General features: G+C 45.0%; 2 protein-coding genes across 3 annotated transcripts in view; one reads left to right on the top strand and one right to left on the bottom strand.

The window, feature by feature from the left end:
• Positions 1-596: 596 nt before the first annotated feature.
• Positions 597-21,154, top strand: ATP1B1 (ATPase Na+/K+ transporting subunit beta 1). The gene is made up of 6 exons (XM_073308153.1): positions 597-930; positions 5,728-5,856; positions 15,385-15,540; positions 17,215-17,399; positions 18,287-18,367; positions 19,830-21,154. Exons 1-6 carry the CDS (start codon positions 831-833, stop codon positions 20,094-20,096), a joined length of 918 nt encoding a protein of 305 aa, XP_073164254.1. The 5' UTR covers positions 597-830; the 3' UTR covers positions 20,097-21,154.
• The window catches only part of NME7 (NME/NM23 family member 7), a 169,711-nt gene continuing 168,999 nt past the window's right edge, over positions 20,583-21,294 (bottom strand). For both annotated transcript variants that reach the window (XM_073308141.1, XM_073308130.1), the window contains one exon: positions 20,583-21,243. In XM_073308141.1, coding sequence (XP_073164242.1) covers positions 21,211-21,243 — 33 coding nt within the window. In that variant the 3' untranslated portion in view covers positions 20,583-21,210. The remainder of the gene's footprint in view (positions 21,244-21,294) is intronic.

A 21,294-nucleotide genomic window follows, 5' to 3' on the forward strand; every position in this document is an offset into this window, starting at 1 on the left:
CCTCCTCCCCCCCCCTTTACATGCGAGGGCTCAGGTGTGCGGCTGGCGCCAGCCCTCGGCCCCCCCCCCTGTCTCAGGCCTGCGCCTCCCTTTGTCTAGCAGCTTGTGCCACGCCGCCTCCTTAAATGGCCCTCACCCTGCTCTGGTCTCTCACCCCCGCCCTTTTCCCTGCCAGCCTCAGGGCTGCAGCCCCGCCCCGCCGAGCTGCAGGGGCCCCCCGGCCGCTTTCGATCTCCCCGCCCCCATCGCCTTCCCCTCCGCCCGCCGGGCTCAGCCTGGCGGCTGCTAGAGCCACCGCTCCCTCCTCCCCCCGCCCCCGGGGGTCTGCGAGGCTCTGGCCTGGCGCCCCCAGCAGGGCCCCGCCCCCCATTCCAGGTGGGGTCTCCCCTAGCGCCCGCTCTCCCTTGCAGGTGCGGGGGGGGGGGGGGGGGGAGGCTACAACCCGAGCCGCCTTGCAGCCCCGCCACGTGCTTCCCCCTCCCCCCTCCAAGCCACGCCCCCTCCCCCCCAGTCCCGCTTTCATTGGCTGCGGCCGTTCGGTGGGCGGAGCCGGCCCCCGGGAGCCGGGCCATATAGCGCGTCGCGCGGCCCGGCTCCGGCCGAGCTCGTGTCCCCCCCCCGGCCGGCGCGGTTCTGTGAGCGTGGCTGGGAGCCGGCGCCCCGCCTGCGTCCGACCTGCCCCGCGGCCCTCTCCGCCTGCAAAGCCGCGGCCGGGGCGTGCGCGGGCGCGCGCGCGGGCACCTGCCGGCAGGGCAGAGCCTCCGCTGTAAGGGGGCCAGTGGGATTTTCCCGTGTCACCTCCGCGCCCAGGCGGGGCCGCTCCCTCCCCCATGGCTCGCGGCAAGGCGAAGGAAGGCGATGGCAACTGGAAGAAATTCATCTGGAACTCGGAGAAGAAGGAGTTTCTGGGCAGGACCGGCGGCAGCTGGTGTAAGTGCTTCCCGGGCCCCGTCTCCGTGTGCGCCGGCCCCTGCCGCAGGGGCAGCTGCCGGAGCCGAGCCCTCCCCCCCCCCCACCCCCGAAGCGGGCTGCGGATCTCGGGCGGGTGGGTGCGTGGAAGGAGGCTGCCGGTCCCCTGCTAACGCGGCCCCGCAATAACTCGAGATAGAAAGGTGGCGGGGGCAAGGAATCGATTCCCTTGTTAATGGTAATCGGTTTAGAGCAAACTAGAGACCATCCCTCTCGCATCCGGATTAAAAAACACACCCCGAACTTTCTTCACGGGTCTGAAATGCTGCTTAGATGTTGATGATGATGATGATTTAAAAAAAACAACAACCGAGACTTGATTACGCCGGAGTGGATTTAATTTCTGGTTCCTTGCTGTGTTACCTTGAGCTGTTAGCTGATTCTGAGGCGGCTGGTTTCCTTCCTTCCTTCCTTTCTGGAAGAGATGCTGTATCGCTTGGGGGAGATACAGCGCTTATTGTTCCAGGCGGAAAGCGATTGTGTGTGGTGGTCTCTGATGTAGAGGAGGAACCTTGCCTCGTCTTTTGATCTTGCCCACACCCTGTTGTCCAGCCTGTTGCCTAGATTTGTCAGGGATGTTGGAAATCTGAAAGGCTGAGCTCCTTCCCCACTGGAGAAAGCTGCTTGGGTGTTTCTCTTTTCCTGCAAAAGGTCATGCTGAAGGGCACTGATGTAGTTAAATCTGAGTCGTGACTGCGGTAGGGGTGGGATGGGCGGCTGTGTGTGCGGGGGCAAACAACCCTACACATGCATACCTCTCGCTGTTTCCCACCATTCTCCTCTGCATCAGACCCTTTGTAGAGGAGCCAATGCGGCTGGCATGGTGTCTTTGGAGGAGGGCAAATTGTGGAGAGAGTCAGGAAAAGGGGCTCTGTTTAAAGGTGTTACAGGGATGGCCTCTGAAATTGAGGGTAGAGGCTTTTGTGTTACAAAGAGAGACTCCCTGGAATCTAGCTAGCTCGGTGGAGCTGCTTGGCTGGGGAAGCAAAGAGTTAATAATGCATCAGAGCTCAAGGTTAGTCAAGGTGACACCTCAAAGCAGGAGGTAACCGGAGGCACTGGGCTCTCTGGGCAAGGTCATCCAGTAGTAGGACATTGGGGTTTGGTTTTCCTGGATGTGTGGATGGTCCTCTTGGGTTTTATTTACTTTCCCCTCCCTGCCTCCATTTGGAGGAATAGCCTGCCTGAACTGGTTTTTTTTGGGGGGGGCCGTGGAAGAGAGGAAAGGGCTGGGTGGGGAGGAAGCAGGGGAGACTCAGGAAGGAGTAAGTCCTTGAAGGACTGGTCTCCTAGCAACAAAATGTAACTTGAGTGAGACCATGAGGTGTACAATGGCTCAAATCTATTGCCTCCTCTTTCCCTTCTCCTTGCTGTGTTTCTCCCCACTCTTCCTCCTAAGTCAGAGGCAAGAAGGACCCCCGCTTCTAGGTGCATCACAGGCTGCATTGCACTAACCAGACAGATACAAGGGGCTCTGTGAATATCTAGGGCATCACTTCCCAGTTTTTCCTCCCTCCATCTTTTTGGCTCCTCTCTCTTTCTCTCAGTTCTCTATACAACCATATCTGTTTGCTTTTGGATTCTAATAAAATGAACTAGAGCTTGCAGACTAAGTTGACCCTGGAGGAAAGCAGCTCCAGTTCTGTACAATAAAACAAAACACGAAATACGCAGTGATCTATAATTTGAGAAATGGTATGTTTGGTTCCAGCTTAACCTAGCATGTGGCTGTTAGTCACTGTGTTTCTTTCCCACTTCCCAGTCAAAGTTACAAAAAAATACTGTTTAAACTATTTCAGTCCACTGTTTTATGTTTTCTTTTAAACAACCAAGCATCAAAGATGGCGGTGACACCTCTTTTGTCTTAAACAAGGAATACATCTCTCAGAACTGAAGCGCTAGGCATGGTTGTCCTTGGGGAGAGGGCATTTTGCCCTTGGGCTCATTTTTACCTAGCTGCGTTTTAATCAGCAAACCTGGGCTCTGTTTATGAATAGTGAAACTGTAGAACTGGAAAGACTTTTTATCCACCCTGTCCATTCTTCCTCTTTTGGGTGGTTTAAGGAAGCTGAGTTTACATCAGAACCTGGGGGGAAAAATGTTTTTTTTACATTACCTCAATATAGCTGTATAAGCAAGAAGTATCATATATAATGTACTGATTACATATTGTACTATACAAATAGTACTTGGAGAGTTGTCTATTTATATATGAATTTTAAAAGCCTTAGTCAGTTTTACAGTTGCTGCCAACCAAAGCTGGCCTGCCACCCTCATTGTTGAAGTCAGCCCCTGTTGACTGATAAACCGGATGTGGGGTTGCCATCTTTATATTTGGCAGGCAGAAAAGCATTAGGACACCGTGTAGGAGGCTCTCACTATATGCTTATGCGTGAGCAGAGAATTTAAATACGTTTACTGTGTGGGGCTTTACAGATGTGTAGAATGTGGTCCCTGCCACAAAGAACTTATACCTAAATATCTAGGGCCAGATCCCCATTGGTGTAGCTCCCTTAAAATCAGACAATGCTATGACAAGTGTACATTAGCTGAGAATCTGGCCCATGTATTACATAGCAACCTGTAGCAGGCACCTGTTTTTCATGTAAGCCCTTGTGGTTTGTCAGGGCATTTGCTTGATATTTCCTAGAACCCAGGCTGTGTACCTTGTAGAGATCTTTTTACGCTGTTCAACATATCTCCAACCAGGATGTTGTCAATACTACCTCCTGGTACTGCCCATTTGATGTGATCCAGGAAAAAAAGAAATCAAAGGCAAGCAAGCACATTGCAGACAGCAGCGCTCTTGTTTGGTGTATTACAACAGCACCTCCTTTGACTGGTCTGGAAAAAATTTCCAAATCTCTCTGACATCACAACCATTTGCCTAGAGCTGCCTGGATACCAAAGAGTGTGATTAACTCTGAGTGTGCCAAAACATAGTGCTGTTGAGTTCAATTGCATGAACTTCCTGCTACCCTACCCCAGTGAGGAAGGAGGAAGTTTGAGGACAAGGCCCAACTATCTTAGTTTTTTCCGTTGTTTGTCCCACCCATTCCTGCTGTTCTTACTTTAAGAGACTGAAAATAATTAAAGCCAAGGAGAAGAGAATTGTATTTGAATTGGGCTGCTTTTCTATGGTAATTGAGTACAGGAAGAAAGCTTTCTTCTCTTGCACTTTGTCCTTCCTTCCCCCACTCCAGAGGGTTCAGAGAGTCTTTGTTTTTAGGGCTTGTCTACAATGGCACTTCACAGCTCTGGAGCACGGCAAGTTTCAGTGCTGTAAAGAGGCAGTGTAGACAGTGCTCCAGTGCTGGGAGCTATTCCCCTTGTGGGGAGGCGTTTTTTTTTATAGCGCTGGCCCACGATTACACAAGGCACAGCGCTGACTACACATGAGATTACACAAGGCACAGCGCTGACTACACAAGCCACAGCACCGTAAGCTGCAACATCTGCTTAGAGTGACATCTGATTAGCGCATTCTGAAGTCAAATAGGTCTCTTCTCAAATCATCTGTTGCCTCTAACTCTAGTTCACTTACTTGTGCATCTGATAAAGTGAGCTAAAAGCCTATGCTCAAATAAATTTGTTGGTCTCTAAGGTGCCACAAGTACTCCTGTTCTTTTTGCGGATACAGACTAACAGGGCTGCTACTCTGAAACTTGTTACTTGTGCTTGTTACTGTTCCCTTGATTAGCATACAATGGCTTGGCATGGGCTGGTTTATCCTTTCTGTAGGCTGCCTGGTGATGCCTAGTACAGCATGTTACTATGCAGTTAATCTTATTTGAGATAATCCTTGTAAACCAGTAACTGATATCCAGATTCTGAGTAGTGTTGTGTTCCTTTTTATTTTCTTGTGCGGTTATTTCACTTTCTTTTAGACCAAAAATCTGGTTATATAATTGACTGCTTCAGCTGGATGATGTGGTAATGCTGGGAGGTTTTTATTTATATAGGAATTGTCAAACTACAGTAATACAGGTGGCTTTCAGCACCTGGAACCAACTAGACAATAGCCAATATGAAGCCTAATTTTGCTCCTAGCAACCTCTCATTGTCCTGTGTATGGGATTAGGCCCACAGTTGAAGATTGGGGTTGTCAAAGGATCCTAAAAGAATTAGGTACCCAATTCCCAGTGGAATTCAGTTGGGTTTGAACTGTGAATTCATTTGAAATTTCCAGCTCCAAGGCTCAATGCTAGTGAGCAGCTGATGTCCATGGGCATTGTGGAAATGCTCAGCATACTAAGGACAGGCACTTTAAGGATGTCCTTTACTACCACGCAGGCTTGCTTCACTGAAAACCAGTCCCTTATAATGCAGCACAGAGTGATGTTACTGGATCCACCAGGAAATAAGTCCCAAGCTTTAACCTTCACATGGTGGTTTGGTTTTTTTGTTTTTGTTTTTGTTTTTTGTTTTTAAATGAAAAAGTTGGCTCATAGTATCAATATGTTGGAATGTGATGTGAATAAAATCGGAAAATTGCTTTGTGTTTGTACAGCACCTAGCACAATAGGGTCCTGGTCCATGACTAGGACACCCAGACACTATTGGGATACAAATAAACAATACAAAAACCACGTGCCACTTGCTAACTGTCATGACCATGATCCCTAGCTCAGTCCTCTTGGGCAATTTCAGTGTCACACTTAAGCGTGTTGGGTTTTCCTTCAGTGGTAGAAAAGGATGAAGTTTTGTGCTCAAACATGGCTGCGTCAAGGGCTTGATTGTTTCTCTGTTCTCTTGCAGTTAAGATCCTTCTCTTCTACCTGATCTTCTATGGCTGCCTGGCAGGTATATTCATTGGGACCATTCAAGTGATGTTGCTCACTGTCAGTGAATTCGAACCCAAATATCAGGATCGAGTGGCACCCCCAGGTAATTTAAATCACAGGCCCATGCCTGACTGTACAAATCACTTCAAGAAAAATAATTTTATTACTTGGGAGTGATGATGGAATGCTGTTCCATTGCTGTGGCACGCAGCTAAAATGGACTGGTGCCTTATCGTGACTATCAATAAAGCATGTCTAAAAGTGGTGGGTATGTTCTCAACCTATGTTTACAGCATTGTTGTTTTTCTATTGAGTCTTAATGAGAATTAAATGTTGCATCACCTATAACATTTTCTGAAGTGAGATCTGAGTGTGCATGATTGGTTTTATATTAAAACAAATTAATGTAATGTGGTTTAGATGTTATGACTGTCAGGACTCCTGGGTTCTGTTTTCATCTCTGCCACCTGATATCCAGTGGTGACCATAGACAATTTGCTCCACCTTTGTCTCTTTAACTCTTTTCCGTGAAATGGGGGAAATAATACCAATCTCTGAGGTTTTTAGAGGCTTATATAACTACTGCTCATAGATTCTTGGAAATCTGGGGGTGGAAAAGGGGAGTGTGTGTGTGAGAGAGATCTCTTGTTTGAATGAACAGCCTGTCGGTACTGGATGAAATAGAGCCAGAGTTTAAAAAGAAAAAGATCAGTTAAGCAGCATCTCTGAACAGTTTGCATGAGGTAAAAGCAGAGAGAATGCCTTGGCAATGCAGCAGATTCCCTGCTTTGTCATATCCAGTCTATTATGCTGTCTGGCTCTTGCTAAGAGTCGGTGACTGGTAGGCCATGAGAGTGTAGGGGGAGGAGTCTTGCAACTTTCTGCTTTCCCACATTACAAATGACCTTGAGGCTGCTTGGCATTGGGGATGGTAACGATTTGTCTCTGTCTCTCACTGCTTGCTCTGAAAAACAGCTCAGAAGCTTTTAATAACAGTAGTATTTAAGTGATAATTTTGAGGCTGCTGGCAAGGCGCAAAGCTCTGGTGTCAGAGAGCATGCTGCAGCCTCACCAGGGGTTAGCAGTGCAGTGGTAAACTATGTGACTAAGCTATATTCTAGCTAAGCAAGGACTATCATTCTAGCCCAGGGGTACATGTACCCTGAGGTCTTCCGGGGGTACTTCAGCTAATCTAGAGATTTGCCTAGTTTTACAACAGGCTACATAAAAAGCACTAGCGAAGTCCATACAAACTAAAATTTCATACAGTGACTTGTTTTGTATTGCTCTATACATTCTACACTGAAATGGAAGTACAATATTTCTTTTATAATTGTATGGTAAAAATGAGAAAGTAAAAGCCATTTCTCAGTAACAATGTGCTGTGACACTTCTGTATTTTTGTGTCTGATTTTGTAAGGAAGTACTTTTTAAGTGAGTTGAAACTTGGGGGTACGCAAGGCGAATCAGACTTCTGAAAGGGACACAGTAGTCTAGAAAGGTTGAGAGCTACTGTTCTAGCCTATACAATATCACTCCAAGCAAAAATCAAAAGGCAGATCTTCCAGAAGCCTCACCGCCAACATTTTAAAGGAAGTGTTTTCAAAGGATGAAACTTGGAACAAGGGCTAGAAACCAGCTGTATTTTTATGATGCCTCAGAAGGCGTAAACGTTGCCCCAGGTGCTGAAACATTGGCCTGAACCCGTCTGGCGTTGACATCTGCAAGAGAGAACTGATTGCTTTGGTCAATATTAGCAGCCCTTTCTTTTTTGATAGGGCACCGGAGGGGAAAATGGATAGTGTAGCATTAAGCATGGCTACTAGGATAATTAAGATAAAGCAGGCACTACATACCATATACATTAGTTTTGGTGGAGGAATCTGCTTTTAAAGTAGAAAAATGTTTGCCCCATGAAACTACATGGAAAAATACAAGGTGGAGGAGAAATTTTGATGCACAGAGAGTTTGATTTTCAGGCTGCATCCATATTGACTTGCTGAATGATATGATATCACATGATCTACTTGTTGTAGCTAAACTTTTGCCAGTGTCTTCACTTTAATAGTAATTTTGGAGGTCTACTTCTGAGTTGAGATTAATTGTGAGCTGAAATTTTTTCATAAAACCTTAATCTAGAGAGCATTGACTAGTTTTTAAAAATGTTGACTGGATGTTGTGCAAATTGACCTTCAAAAATAAAAGAATTGGAAGGTGGGTTGGTTTCAAGACACCATTTTAATGTGTGTCATTAAAAATAAACCCACTTTGATTTCTATAAACAGGTTGCAGCATTGATTTTCTGAAGACCTGGGAATTTGAGCATGCAGACTAGACTCCCTGGGCATGCAGTGGGACCAACATGACAACATTTTGCTTCACAGTCAAAATGGAATATCCTATAAATCTGTATATTCCTTCCTTTTCCACCCCCTATTATGGGTGTTTCAAGCCCAAGACTTTTAAACCATTCAGTGCACTAGCGTTAAAGCCCCTGAATTGGGGGCAAGCATCCTTCTGTCTCTTGGAACCAGCTGATATTTGCTGTTCCTTGACTCGACAGTAGAGGTCACTTACACATTGGTAGGGAGTGAATGTACCTATGCCTGAAGCCTTTCCATCCTCATGCCAGCCTAGAAATAGTGTAGCTCTCAGCCTCAGCCCTCATAATAGCCACTAGTCTGACCTCTGAATATACCTTTTCAGTTATGGAAGTGTATGAGTTTATATCTCATCAGCTTTGCAAAATGGCCATGAAAGTTGACCAGCCCAGGCACAAAATCTCACTGGATCTTATCACAGTGGTGATGAATAAAATGGACTCCTGTCAAACAGGAAAGTGACAAGTGGAATTTTGTGTATTAGAGAGAGGGAGAATAGAAAACCTAAATTGCCTCTCATTGGAACCACTGTAGACGATTGGCTACATAAAATACAAATCAATATTCCCTAGTGAACGGCACGTGCCCAGATATATGTGGGGGGAGTGGTACAAAGTGACAGGGCCCCAGCAACTATAACTATTAAATGTACTGGTAATCCAGTACAATGGCAGGGTTACAGGACTGGGAGCTAGAAAAACCAGACTTCTATCGCAGTCTCTGGCTGTGACCCCTTGGGCAAATCACATAACCTCTTTGTGCTATTTTGCAGATTGGGGAGGGAGAAATAAAACTCGTCCTTCTAAAGCACTTCAGAAAAGTTCAGAAGAAAATGCTAAATAACTGTTGTGCATTAGCCTCATTGCTCTAGCAGAAATGCTGTTGTGAAATGGGAAGTCATGCTGTCCCTTACTTGGTGATCTTGATGTGGAAATAGCTCCATTTCTTTACCAGATGGCATTAATATGCTAGTTACTGCTTGCATTTAACACAGCAGGGATATTCTGCTCACTCAGAGGCTAAATTACAGTTTTGTACCTCTCCATAAAATACTGCTTTTCTAGGGGGTTGTGGTGGAATCCAAAGGCATTCAACATTGCAACTACAGCAAACACCGATTCACTTTAAAAGTACAACAAGGAAAATGTATGTGGAATTCTAAGCCCTGTTTAAGCATGGTATTTGGTTAGAAATTCTGATATCTGTGTGATGGAATAGGACGTTTTGTCTTAAACCTCAGTGTAGCGTGCTGTAAAAATATTATCAATTGAGCCATGTATTTCTGTTCTTGCTGTTTGATCCTGGCTGGAGGGGGCAGGGGTGGGGGGAAGGCCACTCCACACCTCACAGAGAAAAGACCCTCTTCAGAAACTGGAGGAAAGGACTCTTCTGTCAGATGATAGTGTTTAAAAATGGTTCCTGCCCCTTTAAATGGCTCCCTCCTGTGCCTGTGAGGTGGTGTAATGGAAAAGGCTGTTCGGTACATAGTGATTGATTGGCTCACTTAGCTTACATAGCAGCAGTAAATTAAATAGAGGTCAGTGTATTTTAGGTGGTGAGTCTGCAACTGTCCTGGGGGCAGCTCTCTGCAGGAGGCAAGTAACATCTTTTGCCTCTGTCTCTCATCTCTTAAGAGTGGAATCTGTGAAGTCCAAACTGCAGAGGGCACCTGGTCACTCAGCCATGCAGCACATATCATTACATGTTGAGAAAGTGCTCATGTTTTCCTCAGTGGGAGTGGATAGAAGACTAGTGTGACAGGGTTTTAAATTCATTCCATCTTGGTGTGGGGTTTAAGCTTGCTAAACTAACAGGACCTTGAGGGTGGTAGCTTGCTAAGAATGATTGTGGGACTGTCTTGTGAATCTGTGTATGCAACATCCATCAGCACTTAAAAATGTGCCCTCTAAGCCCATGATTGTCTTTAACTGGAAATAGCGCTGTATTATGAAGCAACACTACTTACAGTCAAAGTTCCTCATTTAAAGCCGTATTTCCAAACTACAGCGTTTCCTTCTTGAGTTGTTCTGCAGGGGAAAGGCCAGCACTTTAGACATGCTGCTTTTCTTCCCTTGCCTTTAATTTTGCTTCCCATCCCAGGTGTGCACACTGCTCTTACAGGGATGTTCATGGGCTGCTGGCTGCACTGCCTGCTCTTTAAAAGGATTGAAGCATTTATTTTGGGTGGTTGTAGGCTTGCAAAAATTAGAGGGATGGCAGACACAGTGAGAAGCGGTAGGTCTTAAGGTTGGGCCTCAACACTGTGTCAGTAACACAGGTGAGACTGGGAAGGGGAAAGCCAGTGATTTAAAGAATCCTCGCATTATCCCTGTGAAATTAACAGTAATATTCCTATTCCTCAAATAGGTAAAATGATGCACAAGATAGATTAAAGTCCCAAGTCACATAAGCACATGCTTCTCCTTAAACACAGGCTTAAGTGCTAATGAAATGAATGTGACTTAGGAATTTCTTCTTCGGGGGAATTCTCCTCCAAAAAAATTAAAAATTTTGTGCACAATATTTTAAAATTCTGCCAATTTTCTTTGCCAAAATAACACTATATAATCATGCCAGTTTCAATTATTTTGGTAATTTATTTAAAAATGCCTGTAAGCAAGTATGTCTCTAAAAATACACACACACAAATTCCCCCAGGAGTAGAGTTAAAGAAACCCTATGACAACCCAGTTCCTGTTTCTCTGCCCCCTACATCTCCAAGAGCCCAGCCGGGGGGACCAGACGCTCACTTCCTATCCCCCCAGAGGCAAGCTTCAGGCCCCCTTCCCCCCAGCCCAGACAATCACATTCCCTCCCTCCAGAAGCCAGCCTTGTGGGGGATGGGACGGGACCCCTTGCCCAGACACTCTCACCCTCTTACCCCCCCAAGGGATCCAGAGGGAGAAATAGCCTGATACTTGGTCCCAGGTTTGCACAGAGTTTTCTGTGTGCCATTGCCTCCTTCCTTCCTTCGGGGTGTGCTGGGAACTAAAGCTGCTGGGAACCCTCCAGTTCCTTCCCCTGGTCTTGTCTTCTATTTGTGAACTGAGCTCTTCCGGGTCCATTGGCCCCTATTGGTGGCCAGTATCTCTGCAGCCCATTTCGGGGGGAGGGAAATTCTCCACCATTGTGCAGTGGTGCAGAATTTCCCCAGGAGTGTAAATGTGCTTAAGTGCTTTGCTGAACTGGGGCCTTAGTGACTTGAGCCAAGGCCACAGGATGAGCCATTAGGAATAATTTCTGGTCTCCCATCCTTCCTAGTGTACTAGCCACTAGGTGCCAATTAAATATTGGAAGTTGGACAGAAGAGCCAATGGCATCTTTCTGATGTAGGGCAACAGCTCTCAACCTTTCCGGACTACTGTGCCCCTTTCAGGAGTCTGATTTGTCTTGCGTACCTCACTTAAAACCCTCACCTTAAAAGCCGCTTGCTTACAACATCAACATAAAAAGACAAGTTTCAGAGTAGCTGACGTGTTAGTCTGTATCCACAAAAAGAAAAGGAGTACTTGTGGCACCTTAGAGACTAACCAATTTATTTGCGCATAAGCTTTCGTGAGCTACAGCTCACTTCATTGGATGCAGTGAACTGTAGCTCACGAAAGCTTGTGCGCTAATAAATTGGTTAGTCTCTAATGTGCCACAAGTCCTCCTTATCTTTTTATGCAAAAAGAAAAGGAGGCCAAGTGTCATAGCACACTGTGACTGAGAAATTGCTTGCTTTTATTTTTGCTATATAATGATAACCATTTTTCTCACATGTCAAAAGTGAGCTTGAATGGTGGGCTTGACTGACCACTAGTGTGCAGCTACATTGTTACCCTTTGTTTAGTGGCAGGGTTTTTGGTTTTTCTTGTGTTTTTGCTTCAGCAGAAGATGTACAAAAGGGGGTAGGGTTTTCTGTGAGTCATGTGCCCTAAATAAAGTATAGCTTGAATGGTCTAACGACAGACTGTAGCGTGTACTTTACAGCTTCTATACAAAGGCGTTTCACAATATTCTGCTATGCTTCATCTGTGTTCTCAGTTCCCTGGGTGAGGGGAGGAAGGGGGTGAGAGACTTCTCTACAAGCTTAAATCAGTTGAGAAGCTAATGGTGTTGCCTGAAGCCCACATACAGAGGGCCACCTTAAATAACTAGGTTTCAGAGTAGCAGCCATGTCAGTCTGTATTCGCAAAAAGAAAAGGAGGACTTGTGGCACCTTAGAGACTAACCAATGTATTTGAGCATGAGCTTTCGTGAGCTACATGATGCATGCATCCGATGAAGTGAGCTGTAGCTCACGAAAGCTCATGCTCAAATACATTGGTTAGTCTCTAAGGTGCCACAAGTCCTCCTTTTCTTCTTAAATAACTAGTGTGTTTCACATTCACTAGCTGACAAGGAGGAGGACTGGGAGGGAGGGGATTAAAAGCTACTTACTGTCACACACTATATTTAGCAACGAGGGTTTTGTGTGGATAGCAAAGTTAAAGGTTCCTAAAAAAACAAATAATTGTCAGACTCTTATACAAGCAATTGTAATTTTGATAGGATTTAATTCTGCCAGTGGGGAAGTAACTTTAGCTCTCAATTTGCAACATAACCCAACCCCGGGCAAAACATATGAAAGGGAGAACTAAGAGAGAAGGTTAGAACTTCTTCCTGAAATAAAACTTGAAACCATGAGCTCTGCTCACTGCCTGTCTAGCTATCTTTGGCTGCTGGGGGCTGCCCTCAGGGAAACAAAGCAAATCTTTGTCTCCTAGGTTACAAATTCCAACTTTGGGAGGAGGGGATGGGGGACGCTAAGCAGTAGTACTCAACTGGCTTTGAAAGACCTGATAGAATTGTGAGCCCATGTAGGCAGCTGAGTAGCTTCAGCCTGCATTGGAGGAAATCATTGTTGGCAAAACATTTGTTTGAAAGTTGTCAAAGCAGATGCCACTTCGCTGCTATGCTGTGCTCACTAAAGCGAAGGCAGTGGACTGAATGCAACCAGGAATCCTAATGATCGCACGGTTTGCGGCAGAGGCCACCACAAAAGCAGCATGAACTCTAGTTCCCATTATTTTAAACTTCAACATTAGTTACGCATCAAGGCATTCAATTAAAATGTGACCTGGACCTCATGCGAGTGCAAATATTTAATAGAGTTTTGTAATGGCTAAGGGAATGGTTTTCCCTTTGACTGTGTGGGTAACTTCCGTATATTAATTCCCCCCTCCCCCATCCTTGCCCTTTGGGTAATAGACAGAGCAGAGCTGGTTATGGAATCCAGAATTCTGGCCCCCAAGGCAGTGTTCTAACCAAGGGATGATGTTCCCATTTACCCCATTCAATGAAATGTGTCTGACCAAAGAGGCAATCAGCGTTGTTTCTGTGCAGAAAGCCCGGAAGAGATCAGTAAGAGGGAAAACACAATGCTTTCTAGAAAGCCCAGATAATGATTTGACTCTGCTCTGAGCTCACGATGCGAGTAAATGTCACTTGGCTAGCGTAGTAATTCCTGCACAGCATAGGAGGGGAGGGTTATAAAGTGCAGAGGCCATGTGGGGCTGGAGAAGTGTTCTGGATGCCTGGCTGATGATCCGTTGTACCCCCACTTCCACATAGTGTAGGATCAGAGGGCAGACAGCTGTGTGATCTTAGTGATATGTCTGAACAGTTCTTGTTGCTGGGATCACAGCAGGCTTGCAGTCTGGCGTAGCCTAACTTCCAACCCCAGCGCTCCACTGTTGTAGCTTCTGTCATCCTAGCTGCCTCTACACTGGGGCTTGGTTCAACCTAACCTTGGTACTCTGGGTGCAAAACCTTCGAAGCCCTCAGCGACATAGCCAGGTCGATCTTCGTTTTAAGAGTAAACCAGTGCTTAGTTGTGGAACGTTACCATTTCAGGCTTGTAAAAATGAAATTTCTACTTAACCAAAGAATGGAGCCTTATCTGGTACGGATTTTCCTCCTGTGCTCCATCATTCACCATGGGAGGGAGACTTTGTCCTGATGTCAAAATAGATCTTCCCGGTCTGGTTTAATTCAAGACTGCAGTCCACATCCCTCTTCATGAATTAGGAGTGTGCCAGGGAAGTGTGAAATCTTGGTAGCATTTTGAGCTGAGGTTCGAGAGCAGTTACACCCAGACCATTTTTTTTCTTTCTTGCTAGATGTGAGAGGACAATGATCAATCTTCTTTGCTCTACCTCTCCTGGGCCAGAGTTTCCGAAGGCCGTAACCCAAAAGCCAAGTGTGTGTCATTTTGAAAATGCACTCCTCTATCTCCAGGCTCTGGAGCTGTTCTTGAAGGGCAGAAGCAGAGTAGTGGGTTCTTCAGTTCCCTCAGGTAGTATCTGAACTTTGGCCCATGTCTCAATCTGTTAGCAGAGGCACCCCCAAATCACTAGCTGCTTCCGAAAATCTTGGCTTTGGACTGCTAGCACTACTCACTAACCTGCATTGTTTCCTAAGTCTGTGTTTTTTCCTAGTGGATTCTAGACATTTTCTTAGAAACCTCACCATCTTCCAAGCCTTGAATTGTTCTGTCTGCCAGAGCATTGTAACTATTGAGTAGAATTCTTAAAAATACCTAAATGACATTGAAACTCAGTGGGACTTTGGCTCCTAGCTCATTTAGGCACTTTTGGAAACTTGTCTAGAATCCATTTGAGGTATCTCGGAGTCTAGGACAACTCTGTGCTCCTCCTTACTTACCTTAAGGCCCAGTTCAGAAAAGCACGTAAGCACATACTTACTCGGAATGCTTTTCTGAGTTGGAGTGTTTGGGAGGTGTCTTGGGCCGTGCACCGTCCGCTCTTGTTCGGCTGTACGCTAATCCACATCAGGCTGTGTCCAGCCTCCATCTTGTACAGTTGACCCAGGTCTATGCTGGATTAGAGTGTACACAACTGGTGGGGAAGTAACAGTGCCAGATACCAATGAAGCTGTAGGCCAGTAGGCTGTGTACCGCATGCTGGAATGTTGAGTATATTTAAAAAAACAACTCGTGCAGTGGCCCAAAACACTGCCGCTGCCACTATTGTCGGGACAGTGTTTTGGGCCATTGTTGGGGGCAATGACTGAGCTGTGTCTTAAACACAACGCCTCCAAGTGAGCTAAAATCTGAAGAACTTCAGTGTCTGTTGGTTGTGGAGACTCTGAAATCTCAGTCATGTAGCAGTTTCTAGAAGAACAGACTTTCATGCACTGTACATGTTGCCTTGATCATGTGACTTTTGGGTGTTTATAATTTTTTTTTTCTCCTCCTTGCTCCTTAGGACTGACCGTAATCCCCCGAGTACTAAAGACAGAAATTTCCTTTAGTATTTCTGATCCCAAAACTTACGAAGAGTATGTGGCAGGCCTTAACGAATTCTTGAATGCCTACAACAATGATCAACAAGCCAACAATATGATATTTGACGATTGCTCTGGTAAGCAGACTCCTGGATATGAAGTTCTGATTGTTTTCACGTAGCTGGAGGCTCTATTAGCCACCCCTCTCCTAAATGCATCCATCAAAGAATCCAGATAATACTGGCCATTGTTGATGGTGTTGGTATAAGCCCTGTAGAATATCTTTCGTAGCGACCAACAGCATAGCATGATGGTTAACTTTAGACTCTCCAGCTAATTAGCTGGTCTTGAAGTTGCTCATGACTGCCTGTTGTCCAAGTAGAATGCATGAGACAGTGAGCTTTGCTGTCCAGCTCTGACAAGCTTATGGGTGGGATTGTGAAAGCACTGAGCATTGGCCAACCTCTGCTCCCCTCAGAGACGACAAGGGGTTTTACTGCTGTCTTCAGTAGGAGCAGGGTTAGGCCAGTGCTTAGCAAATTTGACAGTTCCACCCTATGTGCCCAAATCAAATTAAGAATTCAAATCCTCGTCTCCAAAAGCTGTTAGTGTGGGGAAGTGTCCCTTTCCATGGCCCCTGGGGTGTACTAACAAACTAAAAAAAAAAACGCTGAAAGCACTGTTGAATCTCTTTCCTTCTTTACATGGTCTGAAGGGAAATCTGTATTTAAAGCATTTCTTCTAGACTTGCTCCTCCTCCTCTGCTCCAACAGCTAGCCAGGGGAGAGGTCATTACCTGGAAGCCATTTAAATCATGACACCAGCAGAATATTTTGTCTAAGTAGAGAGAGTGTGTTGGCTGCTCTGGGTCTTGACCCAAATCAGATCACTGGGCTCAAATACATAGCAAGTAGCCTTTCCAGTAACACTAGCCCACGTGTATTTTTCTGTAAATCCAAAGGCCTAAAACTCCCATCATTGTCTTTCCATTGTCATAAATGGAACAGGTCGCAGATGGTCGGTATGTTTGTTTTTAAAGTGGGCTTAAAATGCTTGTAAGTTGTTTCAGATCCCCACCCTCTACCAGAACATCTCAATTATAGAATCCACATTTCAGTGTCCTTTGCAGTCTAATTTTCGGGGCTAGATCATGGAGCTATGCAGATTTACACCAGCTGCATGGACTTCAGTGGCATTATGCCAGTTTACAGCTGCTGATCACCTGTCCCTCAGTTCAGAGTCAGAATGTTTTGAGCTTCCTTCCCTTCTGCAGTTGATGGCTTCAGCTAACACCTAAAGCATTGCTCTAAATGCATCTCCCTGTTCTGATTTAAGTGTGATATCAACTCTTGTAGGGGAGAGAGCCCTAATCGCTTAAAGGGGGGCCTTTTCTCCTAATGTAATTCAGCAAAGCACCTGTAATGGACTGCATGTAGTGTTGACTTGAAGGGAGATGTGTGTGTTGGAGAGAATATATTTCTGACCGAATCCCTCCTGTGACCCAAAACCTCACCCAAAAAAATTAGAAGCAGCCCATGCACACACTCATTCGAGGAAAAACACCCAGTAGAAAACCAGACTTGCCATGTTCAGTAGAGCACTTGTCACTGAATGGCTTGGTGCAGATCCATGAAGTCAGTCTGTAGAAGGTGGTGTCTGTTTAGTTTTGAGTACCACTAGACCGGGGGGAGGGGGAGGAAAGGGATTCCAATCCCAGGGAAATGCTCACAGGAATGTTGCTTTTCTTCTCAAAGCTTTCAAGCGTGAGTTCATGCTGCATGTAAGTGTGTTGGTTTTCTGCCCCCCCCCAGAAAAACCTGAAGACTACATCGACCGAGGAGCATTTAATAATGGCCAGGGTCAGAAAAAAGTCTGCAGGTTCAAACGTGAGTGGCTGGAAAACTGCTCCGGAGTACTTGATACCAGCTATGGATACAAAGATGGAAAACCATGTGTTGTCGCCAAGCTCAACAGAGTTCTAGGCTTCAAACCAAAGGCAAGTGCTTCTTTTCTCTTCCTAGTAATTTGGGGGAAGTGATTTCATAGCAGGAGCAGGTGACTGGTCTTGGAAAAGCTATTTACTCCGGACTCTTCTCTCCTATAAAATGGAGATATTAATGTCTACCTTGCAGAGTGGACGCAAGGCTTAAATAATTCGTGGAAAGTGCTGTAAGAGCCTTCAATGATAGGTGCTATGGAAGCATTTTGCAAATCGAGTCTCTTGATGCATCACCTTGGTTCAGGACTGCCAGTTGCCTTCTCCAGTTCAACCACTCAAGTTCTAGACTGACTCTCTGGCACTGTACCAGAAAGCAAACTCCCATGTGGGCTCTGTGCCATTCCTCCCTTATCTGTGATACATACGCTTTCCACAATACCTTTAGGAGATTTGCTTTGCCCTTTGACCACAAGCATTTATTGCGGGGAGGGGTGTTCTCTCAGGCTGTCAAGCTTAATCTACTACTAAATTCACTAAAAGGAATTTTTTTTTAAACTGTATCTGAACTGCAACTACCCTGCCCCCCTCAGGAAGTTGTCTGTAGAGCTTCTCTTGTTGGCAGATTCAGATTACTGTTGGTGAATTGGTGGCTTCCATGGTCACTTAGTTGCTCACAGTAATGACTTAAAATCATTGCCAGCCTGAGCTGGCTTTGAAACTGTGATCTAGAAGCAAATCTGGCTCCTGCCAATAGTCCTCCTCCCTCCCCATGTCCCCTGGGACTTTGACACACAAGGATGAGGCCATTTGTTGGCACAGTTCTGAATTTCAGGAAGACATGCTGGAAACTAATCAACGTGCGTGTTTTCAATGGAGTGAGTCTGAAGAGCAAAGAGATTATCCAGTGTGAAATGTAACACTTGCTTGTTCTGGGTTTCTTTTAGCCTCCACTAAACGACAGCCTCCCTCCCGAGATGATGGGAAAATACAATCCATATGTCATCCCTATTCATTGCTTTGCCAAGGTAAGTGTGTCCATGCCTTTCACACAAGAGACTGATCACGTGTCAGGAATCAAATTTCCTCCAAAGCCTAAAAGTAAAATTTTGTGAATGTGCAATGAACTCGGGCCATGAAAGGGCAGAGCAAGCCAAAACCATAATATACACCATGCCAGTTTTGTATAAGCAGAGACTCGTGCTTCTAAGCCATGGCTGTGGGAGGACATGTACATTCAGTGATGCTGTTTATTATCCAGGAGCTGCTTTCTCTGGCCCAAGTTCTCTTAGGGTAGGTCTATACTACCCGCTGGATCAGTGAGTAGCGATCAATAAATTGACCCCTGATATATCACATCTAGTCTAGACGCGATAAATTGATCCCTGAGTGCTCTCCTGTCAACTTCGGAACTCCAGCACTGTGAGAGGTGCAAGCAGAATTGACAGGGGAGCGGTGACAGTCGACTCACCGCAGCAAGTCGATCTAGGTACGTTGACTTCATCTAAGCTATGCTTATAGCTGAAGTTGTGTACCTTACATCGACTCTTCTTCTCCCCTCTCCGCCCCCTCTCAGTGTAGACCTGGGCTTAGATTGGTGCAGATTGACTTAAAAAGGATATTTTAAAAAGTGAGCATGCTTCAATCCTGAGACAGGAGTCAAGTCTTAATGCTCATTCGCTCCTTGAGCTTTCTGCTGACAAATGATGCTCCCCCCACCTCGCCATTCCTTTTGATAAGGATATCTTCCCCTTAGGAATTGGATTGAGGCAGCTCATTTCACAAAGGTCAGCGAACAACTAAAAATGACTGAATGTTGTCATTGACCTGATCTCTGGGAAAGGTGACCTAGAAAAAGCCCCCCCCCCCCCGATCCTTTCAGCCTTCTATTCCCCAAAAGCAAGGTCTCTTCCAAATAGCAGTATCCTCCCCCTGGGGTAATTCATTTACTCAAGCAGGAAATTTGTGGAGAATAATGCTAACTGAAAAAGGCAGAATTTGTTTAAATCTGTCGGAAAAATTTTAAATTGAACTGCCAGAGGCACAGCAAGCTTTGCCAATTTTTGGGCCAGTTCTAAGAGGGAATTATTAGAATTCAGGATTTTCCTGCACCCTCTGCTGTAGATAACAATGAGTGGCCAGGGAACAATAATGCTGATCTTACCAAGCAGCTGGAAAACAACTTGAAGTTCTGTGGTGACATAATTTGAGTGTTTTTGTGGAACTACTTCCCTTATTAAAGGTAAATAGGATTGGATTATGTTCATTGATTTATTTAATTGCTCACATTCTACTACTGTGTAGCTGTCCTCAGTGATACTGAATTGGTTAGAATGAATGAAGGTAACTTTATTGCACTATCCAGCACAGAAATCACAGGGTGATGGCCAAGGAGGGTTCAGATAATCAGGTTGGATGGGGGTATATAGTGGTGGGGAATATTTACAAAATGGGGTTTGGACAAGTGGTTTTTTTTTCCCCTTTCTTTAGAAAGAGGAAGATGTTGACAAAGTTGGCACCGTTGAATATTATGGGATGGCTGGCTATGCTGGCTTTCCTCTACAATATTATCCATACTACGGCAAGCTGCTCCAGCCACAGTATCTCCAGCCTCTCCTGGCAGTGCAATTCACTAACCTGACCTTAGACATGGAAGTGCGTGTGGAGTGCAAGGTCTATGGTGAGAACATCCATTACAGTGACAAAGACCGTTTTCAGGGACGTTTTGAAGTGAAATTTGACATAAAGAGCAGCTGATCATAAGCACACTTTTCTTTTCTCCCCTCCTAGCCATTTAAAAAGTAAAAAACCTACTAGTCTTGAACAAACTGTCATACATATGGGACCTACACATAATCTATATGCTTTACACTAGCTTTCTGCATTACTAGGTTAGAATGTAAACTTAAAGTGTAGCAATAGTGACAAAATATTTATTCTACTGTAAATGACAAAACAAAATTGAGCCTTGGGATGTGCCCATTTTTACTGTAAATTATGATTCCATAACTGACTTGTAGTAAGCAGTGTTTCTGGCCCCTAAGTATTGCTGCCTTGTGTATTTTATTTAGTGTACAGTACTATAGGTACATACTCTGGTCATTTTTCAAGCCATGTATTGTATCTGTTTTCTACTTCTGTGAGCAAAGATTTTTGCTGCCTGAGGTGTAAATACTCAATGGGACTAGAACTGGCATGGTACTTTATTTTTTCTGTTTAAAGATAAAGGCCCACCTGTGAGACTATTTAACAGCACTCCATAGATCCTTTTTATTTTCCTGTGGTGTAAGGGTATTTTATTTGGAGGGGTGGCAGGGGAAACTAATTTGAGTTCATGACTAAATAAAAAAGGTGATTGTGTACTGTGCTCCGTAGTGAATGCTCTTTCCACCCTCATCCTCCACTATGTTGTGAGAGACCTGAGTCAGGCTAGCCCACCAGTGATGACTGATGATGATTTGCTTTGTGTATACTTTTTTTCCCCTCCTGCTGGCAGCATCACACCATGTGGTGCTAATGTCTTTATTGAATGTTTTAACCATTTTCATGGTGGAAGATTTTATATTTATGCAGTTGTACAATTTTATTTTTTCTGCAAGGAAGTGTAATGTATGAAAAACCAAAGTCACTTGTTTGAAAATAAATCTTTATTTTGAACTTTATAAAAAGCAATGCCGTACCCCATAGAATGGTGTTAAATGTTGTCTAAAGTGCACTCTATGTTCTAACATATGTAATAAATAGCCAGGACCACAGTGCTCTTGCTCTTGTATTTCAGTCAGGTTAAAACATTGGACAATAAATGAATGAACACATCTCTCCTTGTGTCAGTCTTTCGTTCAGGAACCCAAGATAGTTCCATGTTCTGCTGTCAGTTGTCCAGAATCTTGAAAAAGTACTGGACCTGTGAAAGACACACATTAACAATAGCATCAGTGTGAATCCAGCTGGATCT

The sequence above is a fragment of the Lepidochelys kempii genome, chromosome 1 (assembly GCF_965140265.1).
Source record: "Lepidochelys kempii isolate rLepKem1 chromosome 1, rLepKem1.hap2, whole genome shotgun sequence".
Taxonomy (NCBI): Eukaryota; Metazoa; Chordata; order Testudines; family Cheloniidae; genus Lepidochelys; species Lepidochelys kempii.